This window comes from Clinocottus analis, unplaced genomic scaffold (assembly GCF_023055335.1).
Source record: "Clinocottus analis isolate CAN_PGR_092001 unplaced genomic scaffold, fCliAna1.0.p SCAF_8, whole genome shotgun sequence".
Taxonomy (NCBI): Eukaryota; Metazoa; Chordata; class Actinopteri; order Perciformes; family Cottidae; genus Clinocottus; species Clinocottus analis.
This window is the reverse complement of record NW_027176240.1, coordinates 12,148,004-12,165,688: the sequence shown is the minus strand read 5'-3', so window position 1 is coordinate 12,165,688 and position 17,685 is coordinate 12,148,004. Positions and strand designations below refer to the sequence as shown.

At 40.6% G+C, this 17,685-nt stretch overlaps 2 protein-coding genes across 17 annotated transcripts in view; one reads left to right on the top strand and one right to left on the bottom strand.

The window, feature by feature from the left end:
* Window positions 1–468: 468 nt before the first annotated feature.
* Window positions 469–8,028, bottom strand: znf451 (zinc finger protein 451). Of its 3 annotated transcripts, none has more exons than XM_068567232.1 (13): window positions 7,924–8,028; window positions 6,636–6,696; window positions 6,202–6,285; window positions 5,998–6,111; window positions 4,445–4,556; window positions 3,981–4,131; window positions 3,728–3,854; window positions 3,438–3,597; window positions 3,161–3,308; window positions 1,573–3,059; window positions 1,428–1,493; window positions 1,197–1,262; window positions 469–622 (listed from the first exon to the last, which is right to left on the bottom strand). In XM_068567232.1, the coding sequence occupies exons 2-13, from the start codon at window positions 6,690–6,692 to the stop codon at window positions 582–584; spliced, it is 2,613 nt and encodes an 870-aa protein (XP_068423333.1). In that variant the 5' UTR covers window positions 6,693–6,696; window positions 7,924–8,028; the 3' UTR covers window positions 469–581. The 3 variants fall into 3 exon arrangements, with proteins under 3 accessions (XP_068423333.1, XP_068423334.1, XP_068423336.1); XM_068567233.1 differs by lacking the exon at window positions 7,924–8,028 and adding an exon at window positions 7,109–7,265; XM_068567235.1 differs by lacking the exon at window positions 1,428–1,493.
* Window positions 8,029–9,042: 1,014 nt separating this feature from the next.
* The window catches only part of dst (dystonin), a 95,277-nt gene continuing 86,634 nt past the window's right edge, over window positions 9,043–17,685 (top strand). For 5 of the 14 annotated variants that reach the window (XM_068567221.1, XM_068567218.1, XM_068567216.1 and 2 more), the window contains exons 1-4: window positions 9,043–9,378; window positions 9,712–9,743; window positions 11,086–11,274; window positions 15,304–15,517. In XM_068567221.1, coding sequence (XP_068423322.1) covers window positions 9,198–9,378; window positions 9,712–9,743; window positions 11,086–11,274; window positions 15,304–15,517 — 616 coding nt within the window. In that variant the 5' untranslated portion in view covers window positions 9,043–9,197. Of the gene's footprint in view, window positions 9,379–9,711; window positions 9,744–11,085; window positions 11,275–14,685; window positions 15,021–15,303; window positions 15,518–16,766; window positions 16,856–17,685 lie in introns of those variants that run through there. The other 9 variants (XM_068567227.1, XM_068567224.1, XM_068567222.1 and 6 more) reach the window with 4 other exon arrangements.

Here is a 17,685-nt window from a genome sequence, read left to right as displayed (position 1 = left end):
TATGCAAAGGGAACAAGTCAATCACCTAATGACGAGAACACGAGGAAACTAACAGTCAAATAGTTGCTGACAGATTAACAGAAACTTCCACTGTTTCTGCTGCATTTTAGAGGAATGGACTAATATTCCATCACATCAGGAGTTACATGGATGCACTGAAACAGTTCGACACACAAAGGTTGGCCCTGCTCCTTGCTATGCCAACGAGACACTGGATGTGAAGTCTGCAATGAAAACAGACACTGCAATTGGATATGCAGTGTGGTCACAAGTTCAGCCTCGGCATTTTGCAGTGTCATCGAGGCCATCTATAGCACATAGGGCGACACAGCAGCGTGTTGAGTCTTCACAACAGAGGACATAAAACCACAGACCAACCTCCTGGTATGATCTGGGAATGCCCAGTATTGATGTGTTATCATGTCAGCCCATTGATACATTTACAAATAATTAAAAACAAAGAAATAGTCAAATGGCAATTATTTATTTCAAATATTTTTAAACACAAATACCTGGTACAAAACATCTCAGTCTGAGGATACGTATTTGGGTCACGCAAAAGACCTAATCAAACCATGTCCTCAAAACTCCAGAAGACTTCTTTTAAGAGCTTCTTCCAACTCTATAAAAGAGGAGCAGAATATAAAAATAATCCAAGTTACAGTTTGTCCAAATAAAACACTGCGAATCATGGCACCATCACAACTATGCTGTGGAAAATGCATTTAACTAATCATTTTGTGCCTTTTCTCCATACGTTCACATTTTATTGCAATACTTGATCCGTCTTTTAAAGCATGCTTGTGTTTAGAATGTATATTATCGTAAAGCTCCTGCATTGTATACATCACTAAAAAAAGACTAAACTTATTGTCTTTAGGTTAATCTTGACGAGCACATTTAAGACAACTGAAACCTGACCAATGACATCATTTTATCTTTTAACCTTGACAAGCACAGCAAAATATACGGAAGCTTTCAATCGTCTCCAACTGTGTACAAAATATTGTGCTTTTACAGAAAACTGAAGTTGCTAAAAAAACTGCTAGCATACAATGAGTGTTTATCAGACTAAGTTCTCTACAGTAAAATGTAATAACTGGAAAATTACTGTCAGTACACAGTTGTTACCTAAGGCAGAAGTAAATTACACAACTTGAACATTACATGCTTGGCCACAAACGGTAAACACATACCTGTTGACTCTCTTTCTTCTTCTGCACTCAAAGACGGTTCGCAGTTCATCTCATCGTCTGATTCATCTGAAGGAGATCATAATAAATGAGTGACTGATATATTCGAGGTTGATCAAAGCACAAGCACAACCATGATGTTATATAACGCTTCTATGTGTAAAGCAAAGCTGTGCAATTTGCTTGCTATCTATTTTGCTACGTGGCGTGAGTTATGCATCTATTATTGCTTACTTTCACATGCTTCACTCTGTTTGTTGCTAAGATCCATGTTTGAACTTATTGTTTCATCTTCAATCTCTGAAATGACAAAATGAAAACCTGATTAAATGTGGCATGCAAACGTAGATATAAATGTAAATAAATGCAACTGATTTACCATGGGTGTTTGGTAAGACCTCCATAGCACTGAGCCCTTTTACAGCGGTGGGCTCTGCCTTCACACTGCGGGTCCTGGAATTGGTGCAAGGTTCCAGTGCACAGTGTCGGGAGTGATAGTGTGTATGGAAACTTGGTACACTCGAGAAACTCTCCTGGCAAGCTTTGCATTCTACGCCAAAGGCCTTGTCCAGGTTCAAGGCGGTGTGCTTTGTGTGGATGTGGGTCTTCATTTGCGCAAAGGAAGGCACAGTTGCGCCACAATGAGCGCACACATATTGGCATTTTCCTTCAGCGGACAGATTCCTCATGCATTGTGTATATGTAGCTTTCATTTCCACTTTCCTCTTTTCTGAACCCATGCATGGACATGTAACCAGACGGGCGCTTTCAGCAGCAGCCGGCTGAACAACTTCAACATCGTCCATGCAGTAGTAGTCTTTACTGTGAAGACTCTTGTAGTGCTCCAAAAACTCGCCCTCCGATTCAAACAGCATGCTGTCGCAGAGGCCGCAGAAGTAGGAGCTCTTGATCTTCCCGCCGTGCTCATTCGTACAATGTCTACGCACAGTGGACTCTTTAAAGAACTTCTGCGGGCAGTGTCCACAGATGAATCTCTGAAAGCTGTGACTGCTCACATCCCTGCAGTGCTTGCGGACCTCCCCTTCCGAATCAAAGGTGTCCTCACACATCCTGCACATCCAAGTCTCTGCTTTTAAAGAGGTCTCCACTGTGTTCTGCGGGACTCCGCGCTTGGAGGATGAATGTGGGACGGCTTCTCTGCTTGTGGACGGCTTTGCGTCGATGACTTTGGCGAGCTCCATGGGCACGTCCTTTTCAGTTAAGTAGGTGTGTCCGCTGTGGGCTTCTGTCACGTGCGACAGGATGTCTTCATACCGGGGCATTTCCAATTTGCACTTGCAGCAGTAGTAGAGGAAGTTGGAGAGATGAGCGCCCCCGTGAAAGCGACTCATATGCAGGCGGGTGATTGAGGCCTCTCCCATGCGTTTGCCACACACGGCACACTGATGGAAAATTTGGTTCACAGCCAAGAGGTGCGTTGTGGCTGTAGCCTCCTCTGAGAACTGTATACCACACTCGCAAAACCAAGCGGTTACCAAGTTTCTGCTGATGCTGCCATTCACACTCTGTCTCTTCCGTTTGGAGGAAAATTCTTCACAATCGCTCTCCTTATTTCGTTTTTTTAAAGGTGATTCAAGGCCATCGGCCTGTCTTTCCCTCTGTGTCCCTCTAGCCCTGTGGGTGGGGTGAACTTCCCCAAACCTGCAGTGCTGAAGGAGGGCTTTCTCCATAGTTTGGTTGACCTCCACTTCATGCTGGGTCGATTTTCTGTGCCTCTCAATTTCAGCTTGGCTGTTGAAGATTTTACAGCAGAGAGAACACTGCCCTCGCACTTGCATCTGTTTCATTACCTGCACTACTGTTTTATCAGCGTTGGCCACTGCACAGCCCTGTCTGCATTGCACACTAAAAAAAGGAAAACAACAACAACAAAAAAATCTGTTGTACAAACATGTAATATGAAAAGATTTTAACACATGCACTGAATTAATCACAATTCAACTTACTTAAAGTGAGCTTGAGCGGCTTGATGTGAGGTCAGTACTTTGTGACATAAAGAGCATCGGACATTGAATGTTACATCTTTGCACCAACTGATGAGACGATTCTTCACATATTGAGAGACAGGAACGGGCAGTGGTCTTCCTTTGGTTTCTTTAACAAGAGGAGAAAGTAAAAAAGGTACACTTGATCTTGCTCATTTCATACTTCTTGAACACTTTCTTTAAAGACACAACTGGGGTTGTAATAAAGACGTATTGAAATGTGTTCAATAAACCTTACCGTTCATGGAGAGTGACTCTGTGAAGTGGTTTTTGGCTGACATGTGCTGAAGACACTCATCTCGAAGGTTGAAGAGGAAGTAGCAGGCAGGACAGGCAAAGCACACAATCCACTGATATGTCTGTGAGGTGCTGTGACCATCAGCAGCAGATGAAGACGCCTAGTGATCAAACATCTTTGATTTTTTTTTTATAATTTATAAACTACTGTCGGTAAATAGCTTTCAAATGCATGTTGTAAACACTAAATCAATAAATAATTCAAAGACACAGTAAGAAAAGTGTGTTAACCTTGGACTCAAGATGTTTCCTCCATGCTTCTTCAGTCTGAAAATGTTGACCACAGGCAACACAGGCAAAGAGCTCTGATGGACATCCTTTAAGATTGATGGTTGGGTCACAAGGCGAGTGATCAAACCTACACACAAGATCATTTTTTGAATAAAGGGCTGTGTTTGCACAGCCCTTTGAATTGAATCTTGCCCACTTCAATCAATGTTGAAAAAGTATTACACCCACACTGAAATGAACAAAAGAGGATTACCTTTTTAAGTGGCCTTCAAGGAGGGGTGCATTGTCATAAACTCGACCACAGTTGACCACTGGACAAGTGTGTCTAGTGGAATGGTTTCTGGGAAAAGAAGCAGGTCTTTGTCTTCTTCCAAAGCCAGTAGTGATCGCTCCAGGTTTAATACCTAAAATACAAATGCATAAATATGAAAGAGTATGAAAAGTTGACACAACATTGAATATCCCTGTAAAAGGCTGCTCTGTCATTGGTGGGCTTAAAGCTCTTGAGACAAAATTACATTTCAGTCATCCCTGTGAAGAAAGTGAATCAATTGTAGCAGACAAACTTAGTATAGTGGTAGAAGACATCCAACAGTACATGATATAAACGTGCTTCAAAAGTTTCTCTGCTGGCTTGCATCAACTCCAACACTGACTGTGACAAGTGACAATTTTAGTGATTATCCAACAGCTTTCAGATGAAGGTTAAAAATGTACCTGGCATCTTTAACCACATGTCCACACAGTGCTTTGCTTCCCGATTAGTTCCATTTGGAGAGCTAAAGGCCAACTCCTGCTGTCCATGAGCTCTTTGCAAGATTTGCTTCTCCTGAAAAGAAAAAAAAAAAAACACATAAAAAGAGATGAAAGACACTAGAACACTTGCCTTATAGAGGAAATGTCAGCAGACAGAGTTATCATTAAACTGTGTCTATTAAACTAAGTCACATACAGTATGATGATATACAGAGTTGTTCATTCTAATGCCAGTTGTTTGTTTTCGATGCATTTTGTCCACAAGGTGGCACTATCGTGAAATCTATCTAGAAGGGGAGATAAATTCCTTCATGAAATTCCAGCATTAAAATGTATCATGACAGTTTAGATTATTTGAAATGGTCATTTAATATTACACTAGCATTTAATTATCAAGGCAAACAATTACTGAACTGTAAGTAAAAAGTAAAGTAACAAAACAAATCATTTCTGTTTCCTCTCCTGAGCCTATGCAGGTCATGTGAGAAACGATCCAAAGATCCGTATCCGCCAGATGAACGACTCGTTCACCTCCTGACCGTGTCTTTGGATCAATGTTTTGTTCTTCTGCCAACCGAGTCTTTGGATCAATGATTCGTTCTTCTGCCGGTGACTCGTATCCGGCAGAAGAACGAATCATTGATCCGAAGACTCGGTTGGCAGAAGAAGAAGAAAACATTTTGCTTTTGTGTGGCGGATCACATTTTTTACAGAAAACCTTTATTAAATACAGTACAACATGACAGTTTGTCATTATTACACCTCCATTTAATTATCACGGCAAACAATTACACTGCACTAAACTGTAAGTGTAAATGTAAAGTGAACAAATATAATTCACGTTTCTATACTAAAAACAGCAGTCATGCGAAATGGAATAAGTTAACTGTTTCCTCTACTAAACCGATGCAGGTCACTTGAAAAATGATCCAAAGACGCCGGCAGATGAACAAATCTTTCACATCCTGAGCGTGTCTTTGGATCAACGTTTCGTTCTTCTGCCAACCAAGTCTTTGGATCAATGATTTGCTCATCTGCCGGATACAAGTCTTTGGATCCTTTTCCGCGTGACCTGCATTCAACGAATCATTTCTGTTTCCTTAGCTGAGCCTATACAAGTCCCAATGCGCGGCCACGAGAAAATGAACAAATCTTTTTTGAGAGGACTCGTTACTCGCAAGTCCTTGTAAGGATTCGTTCAAAATAAAAAAGGATTCGTTCAAAATGAATGTATGTATGCATGTATGTATGTATGTATGTATGTATGCATGCATGCATGCATGCATGTATGTATGTATGTATGTATGTATGTATGTATGTATGTATATACATTGTCACTCTCAAAGTCACACTCTCTCACACACACGAGCGCACATGTGCACACGCACGCTGGTGCTACAGCTTTAAGGGCGAGTTTAAACAAAGCTTGACAGATCTCTAAAAATGCAATAGCTTACTTTTAGTCTAGCAGGCAACAAATGTCAGCAGCTCACATGATATTGAAGCAAACTTACCTTGAATGCTCTACATTTATCTGATCTTTCCTTTTTTTCTCGGGCAACCTGGTGTGCTAGCCTGTCCAGTGTAGATGTAACATGCGCTTTATGGCGAGTGATTTTATCTTCAATCTACAGCGGAATAAAAGGCAGTGCAAAATTTCAGAAAACTCTAGACAGACACTAGTATATAGTAAAAAGATGTTCCATTCAGCCACTTACCGTGCCTGGGAAAGATGAACACCCTTCATCCTCATTATCACTCAGCAGATCAATACATTCTAATACTGCTCTGTCACGGCCCTCCTGAAGAAAGTACGAGACACCATGTCATTCAGATTTATAAGAACACACATTTAATAGATTCATAGAAGTTTGCAAAAATGTCAAAATGTTAACATGCCCATGACAACAGAGGTGCTCCATGTCTGGATCACAGTCATAATATATGGAACAGCAGCATTTGTTCAGCAAATCAAACTTGATAAATATATTATTTAAATAAAATGGCTGGCTGATTATCAGGCTAGACCAAAAGGTTTTTGCACAATTATTTGTCTCAATGTCAAAAGACAGAAAGTAAACAAATGCAACTGCCCTCTCATACTTTGAACCTATTGATTTATGTAAAAGATAGAGTCCACATATTTACTTACTGATACAAACTCTATTTCTTCCACCTCATCATCAGATGCTTGAGTAGGAGAAGACATTTATCTGAAGGGAAACAATAACAAGTTTAACTTTTGAAGCTGCAGACTGTCAAGGGAAATTATGTGTTTTAGCTAGTTACTCAAAGTCACTCAAGAGTCAGTAACAGTAATGCACATATCCAACTGCAGCTAGAGCGTTAGGCCAGCTGAGATCTCTCAAAACGAGGACATAAATCTGTAACAGTATTTTGAATACGCCTGTCCCTAGTGTGCTATATTTAACCACTTCACCAGGGCAGCTGATAACGTTACGCGAGTTTCACACCAGGCAGACGGCATTATTATTGCTTGCTCAAATATTTAATATCAGAAAGTTGTAAACCTACACCAGATGGCAGGTATTATAGACACAACAACCGTTCAGGAGACTTGGCGTCGACGTGAGGCTTACGTAAAGTAATGAAAACGTGACTTACTCCGGCGTAATGTGGGGCAGTGTTTGATTAAAGTCGATACCACCCACGTCAACTCAAATATGGGGCGTAATTTCTTCCTCTGTTGCCCACCAGTGTGCTTCTCTTTAGTGCTGCCACTGATGTGTTTGAAGCTCAATTTCAGCGGCCTATGCACTAATATAATACGAGTCGATCAAATCAAGCATTCTGATTGGTTGAGAGTGAGTCACGGAGGGGAGGGGGGTTATTCAGACAATAAAGTACTGTACAGCCTGTGTACATTAACCAGCGTTCCATATCAGTGCGCACTCAAAATAACAGGTAGATTTAAATTGCGCGACCGTTAGTTGTCATTTCCAGCTTGACATTGCCTAACAACACTCTTGAACAGTACATTATTGAACGATACAGTACTGCCTCTCGAACCGTATTGCTTAATATCAGTGTTGTTGCAGTAACGTTCACAGCCACCAGATCCCCAAGCAGCACTGAGCGATGAGCTGCTTAACAGCACTCCGCCTGGAGAACGAGGAAGAAATTAGGCGCCACAGTTTCCAACGCTCTCTCTGTCGATGTAAACTAAGGGTCTGCAACTGTACACACACTTAAAATCGATGTGAAGTTAATTTATTAGCAGCGAAATCTTTAAATTGTTTGCCAAGGATTCAGGCTTCATGTACGCTAACGTTAGCATCCTGATGTTGGCGCTTGCAATGTCTTACCACGCTAAACTAGCGCAGAGCAACGTTAAACACGTTGACGGTCTTGGCTTGGGTTGGCGTTAATCAAATGGTTAAAATCAACATGTTAATGACGCTGAGCACGACAGCACCTACCACTTATTCTGTTAGCTTTTCGGTTGAGGGTGGCTCGCGACGACGTCCCAAATCAATTCTACGTAGACAGCTAGTCTGGTCTGAAACGTCACGTGTATCTGAAGCGCTCCTTTTTCTGCGCGCAGTGTGCCGTACGGGCGGGGTTATCGTTAGTCCTACGGAACAAGTGTGAGAACAAACTCCGCCCGTCTGATTTTACCTAGTCCGGTTTTAAGTGTGCCTTAAGACTGTGAGCAGTTGCTAAAAGTCAATGTATTCATATTTTAGTTTTCAAGCAATCCAAGCCTCTTTCATTTGGTTGCGTAGTCTTCTCTCCTTTTGGGCTAAAATGTATATGAATATGGGGAATATATATATATATATATATATATATATATATATATATATATATATATATATATATATATATATATATATATATATATATATATATATACTCTTGCTGTCATATATGAATAATAGATACCACATATCCATTAAGTACACATGTTGACATACAGAATCCTTCAGGATTTTTTTTTGTTTGGGTGGAGAATTGCTCTTTTAAAATTGCTATTAAAAATACTTTTCTCCCCGTTCACTTTGTTTGAAATAGTAGTTTTATCTGACTAAAGAAAATATGCTCTAAATTATATCAGTCCATCAAAAAATTACATAACCAATGTTGGATTATGATTAGAGTTGGTCCCTATTTGTCTCACTAATCCTGAAAGTGTTTCTGCCTCGTTTCAGTGCCTGTCGGTACAACAGGGAACATTTCACTAAGTCTTTCCGGCAAAATATATATTTTTTAAAACAACAACTATCAGACAGACGATGTTGTGTTACAAATAATAAAGTGACATTGCAGGTACGGTTAAACAATAATATATATATATATGTTACTTATTTCTCACTGGCCTATTGAGCTTGACAAACACAATAGTGTTTATTAGACCCAATACTAATATAATAGCAGTATCCTTCTGGGCAGCGGACTCTGCAGTAGATTACTGCGATGCTCAGCTGAATCTGCTGACTCTCCCTGCCTGTTAGGAAATAAATAAATAAATAAAACTTGCGTGTCTGCTGAGTCATTCACTGTACCTCATAATAATGATACCAATAGTCTCGGCTGGCCACTTTGAAGCTGCACGCTTTACGCGATTTGCTGTGCGATGCTTCTCGTGTGTCAGTCAGGGTCTTTATTCTCATCTTCAGCTTCCAGCGACACATCGGCAGGAGAGGAGTCAGCTGTCTGAGGCTGCGGGATCTGTCCTACATCTCGCCTTACGATGATTGCTGCGGCGTTTTTGGTGCTGTTGAGGCCGTACAGCATTCAATGTGTGCTGCTGTTACTGCTGCTGTTGCTCGGGACTATAGCGACAATTTTATTTTTCTGCTGCTGGCATCGCAGGCTTCGTAATGGGAAACATCCAATAAAATCCGTGCTCTCCGGGCGCACGAGGAGCCGCGGTGAGTATAGCGCAGGCCAGCCGCATCCTCATCCTGATAACTCATCTTTTGCGTGTTCTAGTGGGACTAGTGGTCTGTTTTATCCAGTCTAGCAAGCAGCAAAGTATACCTTTAGCATGTTACTGGTATAGCTGTAGCAGTACTCAAACACACACTCATCTTATAGGGTGTTTAGGGTGTTGTAAATTAGTTTGTAGCCTAGCCTAAAATGTCTGGAATTATTGGTAATTAAATAAATGTGTGTATTTCATACCTGGCGTCAGGTCATAGGCGATACTTCATGGTAAATGTTAGCTTAATATATAATTCTAACATGTGTTATCTCTTTTGTAGTGGGCCTCCGATCACATCATTTTCGATCAGAGGTAGGATGAACTTTTTAAATTATGTGTTTGAGTCTTCTGTATAGTCAACAGCAAGAATACTTAAGGAGTTAAATGTGTGGAAGCCTTATAGCCTATGTGCTGCATGAGCTCTTCAGGAATAACATGGGAAATGATTCACCCAAAAGCCCGTTTCTTTGGACTTTTTACAGAACTGCATGACTATTTTAAGAACCATGATGTGCGCAATGCGCATGTGTTATTAATAAATAATGTTGGGGATTTTGCTGTTTCATTCTTTCAGGAGGGTTGAGACTACGTACAGTGTAATTCTAGAAACCGAGTATGATAAAACTGAGGCGTAAGTGAGCCGAGAGAAAACCACTTTGTAATACATATCAGTTGTATGCCCAAATACGTCATTAAAGCTTCAATCGCTTCCGTTTTACACATTTTGCTTTCAAAATAAAACCACAAAAATTCACGTCTTATGAAAATGCATTAGACAGTTTATACACTGCCAAATTGCCATCTTCGAATTAAAAATGTTATATATTATGACAATAGTAGACATACTTCCTGTGGTTCACTAATTGATCTTCCTGACATGGTTCACGGGAATAATGTTCAAACTGCAATACAAAAGAGACTGGTGAAAAAGAGTAAAGGTGTCAGGAGATGGAGGAAGTAGGACCCAAACACTGGAAAACAGTTCAAAGAAAAATTTAATTCCAACAAAAACAAGAAAGGAGCATGGACAGGGACGGGGCCACACAGGCAAAACCCTGTATGTATTAAGTGCCATATAGGCCTATATGTTTTTGCTGTAGATTACATTTGATGCCTAAAAACAAAACCTTTTGTGATTCTCTGAGGTTTTGAAGTTCCAAAAGCTAAAGCTTCAAACACTTTCCTTCCCTTGCAGGTTATGTTATTGAACCACAGGACACTGAATCCCCGCTGGCTCAGTACTGTGGCTGGTAGGGATTCAGTATCATGTTCAAGGGCATAGTATGGCAGTTGCTGACCCTCAATGTTGAAGAACAATCTCCCTGATTGTTACAATCAAAAATATAAAATCAAACAATACACAATTCTGAAAGAAAAAATAAAGGTTCATGCGAAGAAAACCACTGATAAAAACCTCAAACTGTTATCTTGAATAGTTTGTTTTTCCTTCTCCTGCGGTGATAGGAGATGCCTAATCTTTCTTAAACACGCCTGGCTCAGAAGTCTAGGTGATATACCATAACAGTGCCTATATTGTTTTAAAAAACCTTAATGGAATCACAATTATTATTATGATGAGAGCTTTTAATTTGTCTTGCTATGTCTGCTGAAAATATAATCTGTTGCCAGCTTGACTTTTGCTCGTGTTTCCCAGGGCTTCAGGCACAGTCCACGTCATGCAAGAAGGAGCATACATGCTCGAGTGACAGAAGAGAAGCCCAATCTGGTCGAGATTCCTGAAAGTGAACCCGATTCATCGTCCACTCTAAGAAAACGCAAAGTGAAAAAGAGAGTCCTACCAGAATTTTACCAGTCGGTACAAGTCACCCCCACACGCAAACCTGTAGGTACCTCCCTTAAGCGTATGATTAATACTGATATTTTGTTGTGCTTGCTCCACTCCACAGGAACATCAGTGTGCCTTTGAACCTGTTAATGATTCAGCAGCTTGCTCAAGGACACAGGGCAAGTGTTTGTCTGCAGGGAGTAAACCCTGCCTTGAAGGATGCTCATTTATAGGTCCAATGACACTATTATTTATTTGTCATTGAGTTGTTACTTTGTATGTGTGTACTGTAAAACTATTGATCATACGATGAAAAATAAGGATTGAGATTTTTGTTTTGTTTTAGTCAAGCTCTTACAATATATGACATCCACACGTTTAACTAAAAGGTAAATCTGGATTTCAAAGTAATTTCAAGAGACCTTTAAAGGCAGATTCTTCCGTAATTTGTGAACAATTTAACATTTCTCCAAAAGGTAATCCAATATTGCTATATATATATATATATATATATATATATATATATATATATATATATATATATATATATATATAAGAAGCCAAATACAAGCTTTTGTTAACGAAATATTACATACATCACATTTAACTAATTTAATAATAGTACACAAATACATCAAATATATTTAAAATTTTAAATGATACAACTAAATGCTTAATCTTGCCCTAGTTCATAGTCCTGTTAGATGGCAGTCTGGTTTCATGTTCTTCCTAACCCATTCAGGTATATGTTAACTATTGATGTTGGTATGGGAACACAATGTTTGTGTATTTGTGTTCCCATGTGAACTAACAGCACTGCTTCCAAACAAAATGTGCTCATCCTCCTTCTGTACTTATTTCTACCAGTTTTAGATAGTGCAGTAAAATGCAAGGTGAAGAGTGAGATGATATAACTTCTGACCCACATATTGATCCATATCTTCCTGGAAGTGAATGTACAACTACAGGAAGAGCTGAAACACAAGGCCTCCGATGCAAACGGTTCCACATGGAAACATAAGCAGAGTTACATTTGTAAGCTTTGTTTTTGCCTTGCTGCTCTATTCTGACAATATCCTTTTCTTCTTCCAGGGTAGAGAATCCTGATCCCACATTTACAACATCGCCATGTTTGTGGGTGTTTTTGGATGTCATTCTTTATGACCAGAATATTAGATATTCAATCTGTATCCCCATACTGCAAAGAGCTGTTACTGCTGTATTACATTTAGTACACCTTGACATGATGACGTTGGAACAGATTGCATTCAGAGGAAGTTATTGATCTGTGTGAGGCTGTTGCTACTCCCTGCTGTCATTAGTTGTGTATATAATTCTGTAGATAACAGGTTCAAAAACATACAGTACATGTCAACTTGATCAGAGTTATGTCAACATGTTATATTCACTTCTGATGCCCCAACACCAAGTAGTTTGTTGCCATGGGTCAACAAAATACATATAACATTTAGAATTGTATTGACACATTTGTTATTCAGGTGAAATATGTATTGGCCGTGAGCAAAAGATAAACAATCCTGTTTTGGGCTAATATTGTTCTTCCAATAATACAAAATGCAGAGCAGATTCATGTGACACTGTTAACACACAAAGAGTCCCGATTTTAAGACTTATGGAATCCCAAGAGCTAAAAAAGTGTTCTGTAAGTAAGCTGACATTAATCTGTAATAGTCCTTCATGAACCAGTGCAGGCCTAGATCAAAACCACGCTGAATCATTCATGATATATTAGCATGTGGAGACGACACTAAACTGTGCTACATGAATAATCCAGAATGATTGAAATCATATTTGGGTTTTTGAACTTATAATCATTACGACCACGAAAAGTACTGTACTAACTTCTTCACATCTTGTATTCACAGCAAGTCAATCAGCTGCAGTCCTGTTTTTATTTCATGGACACTACTAAAACAGGGTGTGCACCAATGAATCTGGTCATAATGGAACATCTTGTGAATGCATCTCTTACTTTTATTGTGAGATGTATTATACAAGGACTGCTTATTTAGCACATTTAAATCATTATGTGTGTTTTTTTTCCCCAGACACTTTTTCACTGATGGCTACTCTGTAGCACTTGTTTTGACACATTTCATTTTTTAACAGTAACGGCCTGTGCATAAACAAATCAGGTGTTAACAAAGAATCATTGAAATGATAGCCTTGTATGCATGGGGAAGGGCCTCTGTTTTAACTTTTCTGATCCCTGTTTCGTATGAAAGAAATGGAAAAACTGACTCAGGAGAATTACTTATTCGTGTAGCAGCCCAAGTAATAATGATTTTATGATGGCCAGCATAAATTTTCTTCGAAACATGTAATTTCTTCCCCCCTTTTAGTAAAAATAATTTGCAACGAAAAGTTGCCTTTTCAGCACTTTCTTGACATGACGATGAAAAGGCTGCTAGCATTAACAGTGTGTTGCTTTTATCCGGTCTGTTCCAACACTGAGAACAGATTCTCACTACTCCTGCGGTTTAAAAATAGAAATGGTTGTCTGTACCCCTGTTGAAACACTGGCTGAAGCTTTTGAGTTTATCCTCCACATTTACATTTCAAGTGCTTGCTAGCTTTTAATAACATTAAGAAGACACTCCTTGCTGCAGACGCAGTCCTTAATGTAGGCAAATTAGTACTGAACTCTTCAGGATCATGAGAGTCTGCGTTACAGAGTCAGAACCATATTGCCATGACTTTGTACTGGGAGGTGCATACATTTAACATTTAGACAATAACATTTACCAGTAAACAGAGTGCAATAATATTTACAATTAAATCTAAAAATCTAAATTTACTGTATAATACAGTAAATATAAAATTAAAGTTAAAATAATATATAAATATAACTACTTTGCCTTTCTTGACACTGTGTTATTATAAAGGAAATGAAGTGTCATGGAGCATGTATTCTGCGCCCCACCCCTCTCTTTCACCTTTAGGTTGTGTTTACTTGCATTTGTTCTGTTGCTCAATCTCAGGTGTGTCTGGGTGCAGCAGGACATGGCAACAGGAAGTCATTCCTTCATAATGTTCTATATGAAAAGTGTGTTGAGCTCTAGTTAGAATTGAAAGTCTGCACCGATTAAAAGTAGAGACCATAGAAAATCCCTACAAGATACATTTAGCAGTATAACGTTCTTTCTAATTAGATATGGTTGAATGGGTTTAAATTTAAATCCAGTTAAGTGCAATCCTTTTTTTTTTTGGTGCTCCCATGGTCCGCTCCGTCCATTTAGATAATTAGCTCAACATATGTGAAGGCTTTTACCTCTCAAAAGGTAAACAACCCACCTACAATGTAGGCAATTGTGTCCTCTCAGCGGTCTCCTCTCTGTGGATCTCACGTGCAGCTGTTGCCATGAGAAACCGTGGTGGCCCTTGTCCCCTAATTACCCCCATGCTTTTTCTGTATTTGGAGCCACCCAGGACCTTAGTGCAGGGTTGGCGCACTAGCAGCACCGAGCTATACTGCTGTTGGCTACCGGGTATGACGCGCAGACACATGCAGTCTGCTCTCCCATCACGGTCCAGCTCTGCCTCGACAGCACACAGCGCACCATCCGCTCAGCCCTCTGGAGATCTGACATCACCTCGCATCCTTAATGCGTAGATAAGGGACGATCTCGTGGCCGGAGCATCCCTTAAAGGGCGTGGCACACCCCTTTAGTAATTGACGCACGCAATCCGTGACTAAAAGGTGAAAGGAAGCTAATAACGCGCAAACAGGATTGTTATTTTTGTGTCTCTCACCCAGCTGACAGCTCTCCATGTATACAGTGGTAAGTCTTATTGTTGACCTGGCGGGGGAGCCAGATACTATTGATTTCACATTGCCTTTTTTTTTGTTGGCTCAATCCTTTATGGGTCATTGCGAGCTGGTGGTGTCCTCACACCCCACGCTCACATTACGCACTTTGACCCGCGATGGTGAGAACGAGATGTGATTTGTGGCGTTTCATTCCTCCGCTGTGTGCCCTCGTTCATTTTGGGCTGAGCGTGTGTGCGAAATCAAGTCAAGCATTGTTCTTTCTCCTTATCCTCACGTCTTCTTTTGTCTCACAGAGCTCCAGTTCGGGAAACCCTTCCCTGCACTGCTCCATGTCTTCCTCGGCGGATTTCTCAGACGAGGATGACTACAGTGGGAAATCTGGGTCGGCATCACCTGCACCCGGGGACACTTTACCCTGGAACCTGCCCAGGCATGAGCGGTCCAAGAGGACGTTTCAGGGAGGATCCGTCCTGGACCCGGCGGAGAGAGCCGTGCTCCGGATAGCAGGTGAGCGGCCGCCTCCTTGTTGTGATCGGATGCAAATACCGTAACGAGAAAAACAACGAGCGAATATGCTGCAATATCCGTGTCATATGGGGGCTGCATGAGCTGGCTCTCTGTGTAGCGTATCCCCAGTTTTATTTATGGTCATTAATTTTGTCTGGATATGTGGAAGCCCACATGGCGGTATTTTGGTCTGCTGTTATTCTGGACATGCGGCTTCACAATTAGGCTAATCGTAAGGGTTTTGGATATGCAATGGAAAATGTTTAAAGAACAGCTATTATTTTGTCTTTAATTTTCATCGGACTAGCTGCTTGAAGATCTATTTTGGGTCATTTCATAGCTGTAAAAAATGTCAGGTTGGTGAATATAATGAATCAAGCTATGCTCTTGTTTGTTTCACATTCGATAAGATACTTGAAGTTGACTATTCATAGCCCTTAATTATTTTATAATGATACTTTGACTCTATTTGATGTAGTAAAATTTCTGTCATATAGTCTCAGAGCTTGATATGGACTTTTGTTGGGGAAGTTTGGCACCTTAGGGGAATCTGTGAGTGACATGACAGCTGATGGGCTATTGTCAGCAAAGTTCAAATTCAAGTAGTCTTGTAAATCCGCCAAAGTTTCAGTGTCTGAAGACTTTGACAGGAGCACAACAATGAAAAAGATCGTGGTCCATGTCACGAACCGGTACAGAGACGCCTGAAAAGGAAAAGCGTTTACACTGTAAGAAATGAAAAAAAATAATTCAGTTTGGTTTTGAGATTTTATTTAGCCCACTGATGCGAATTCCTGCCTATTGGACTAGACTGGGGGATATGTAGACTCTTGTGTTTAGAAAATACGATGCATTCAATGTGTTCATTCTAATTTCATTCAAGACTTAAGCTCGGGCTCAGTAGAATTTGTTTAAGACAGACACCTTTTACAGCGCAGCACGTCCGGCAGTCCTTTCCTATCAATCTCGTGAACTCCAGAGAGGAAGTGTCGCCTATTGGACGGAGCGCAGACAAGGGAGGGATGTAGGGCGTTTCCTTCGGTGCAACAACAGCGCCGATCACTCTTGAGTCCTCAGCACATACACATGCATACACACACACGCGCACAAACACACGCGCACACACACACACACTCACACACACTCACACACACAATCACGCGTCCAGACAAACACACACAAACACACACGCGCACACTTACGCTGTGCCCCTGTCCGCCACTGGTGAATGTCCAGTGTGTGCCCGGGTTATGGCTCAGTACGCACCGCAGGGTTATGGTCTCTCGGACGAACAGGAATACCTCCAAGCGTATGAGGATGTCTTGGAAAAATACAAAGGTAGGATCAATGATGATTGGATGTCGTTTAGCATTTGGGACCTTGAGTATATTGCCTGTTTGCTGCTTGACAGTTCAATAAATGTCAGCCTGCCCCCTCGCTCTCTGCTGACTGGCTGATCTTACTGTTCTTTATCCCTCCACTGGAAAAGTGGGAATATTTCCTGCATGACATCACAATTAGACTGCATTTCAGTAGCGGAGACCTAGGCTTCATCATGAAGTTTTTTTTTATGATATCATTTGAATAATAGATCAGATGATTATTTTTTCTTGTTTAGAACTTGAAACATGTCTGACAAGCTAGATGATTGCAGTGTCTGCATCTTTTATTGTCTAATGGCAAGGTCGAAACAGACAGTTGTTTGAGTAAATCGTATATTCACAACGTAAACAAAATATCTGTGTATTTCTAGTGTGATTATTATTGGCAAAATTGTGCTCAGCTGACCTATATGGTGTCTCAAGGCAGACAGGACAATGACATAGCAGTGTGAAGCGTTAGCTCACAGAAGTAGCTCATGTCACTTCATGTATAGCTGCTCCTTTTGGGTCTATGCAGCTTATTAATTAGACCAAATCTATCACACAGAAGAGGTCTACAACATTTAGTGTCTCTTTGACAGCCAGAGCTCGCTGACAGAATCGGACATGCGCTCTGAGGCCAGGCCGGAGGAGATCTGGTGGAGCCCAATTCAAACTGACAGCAGCAGTTTTAACTTTTGTGTTTCCTCTCGACAAAAAAAACCCAAGTAAAGCAAACAAATGGCATACACTGTGTGCACTGTTGCACTGAATGCTTGCCACGAGCGTGTTCTTCTCTCAGCTGTT

Coding starts and splice junctions, on each gene's coding strand:
- znf451 (XM_068567232.1), bottom strand. CDS start 6,692: ATGTCTTCTCCTACTCAAGCATCTGATGATGAGGTGGAAGAAATAGAG. Junction 4,132..4,444: donor CATGTGGTTAAAGATGCCAG/GTACATTTTTAA, acceptor TTTGTATTTTAG/GTATTAAACCTGGAGCGATC. Junction 3,309..3,437: donor AGAGTCACTCTCCATGAACG/GTAAGGTTTATT, acceptor CTCTTGTTAAAG/AAACCAAAGGAAGACCACTG.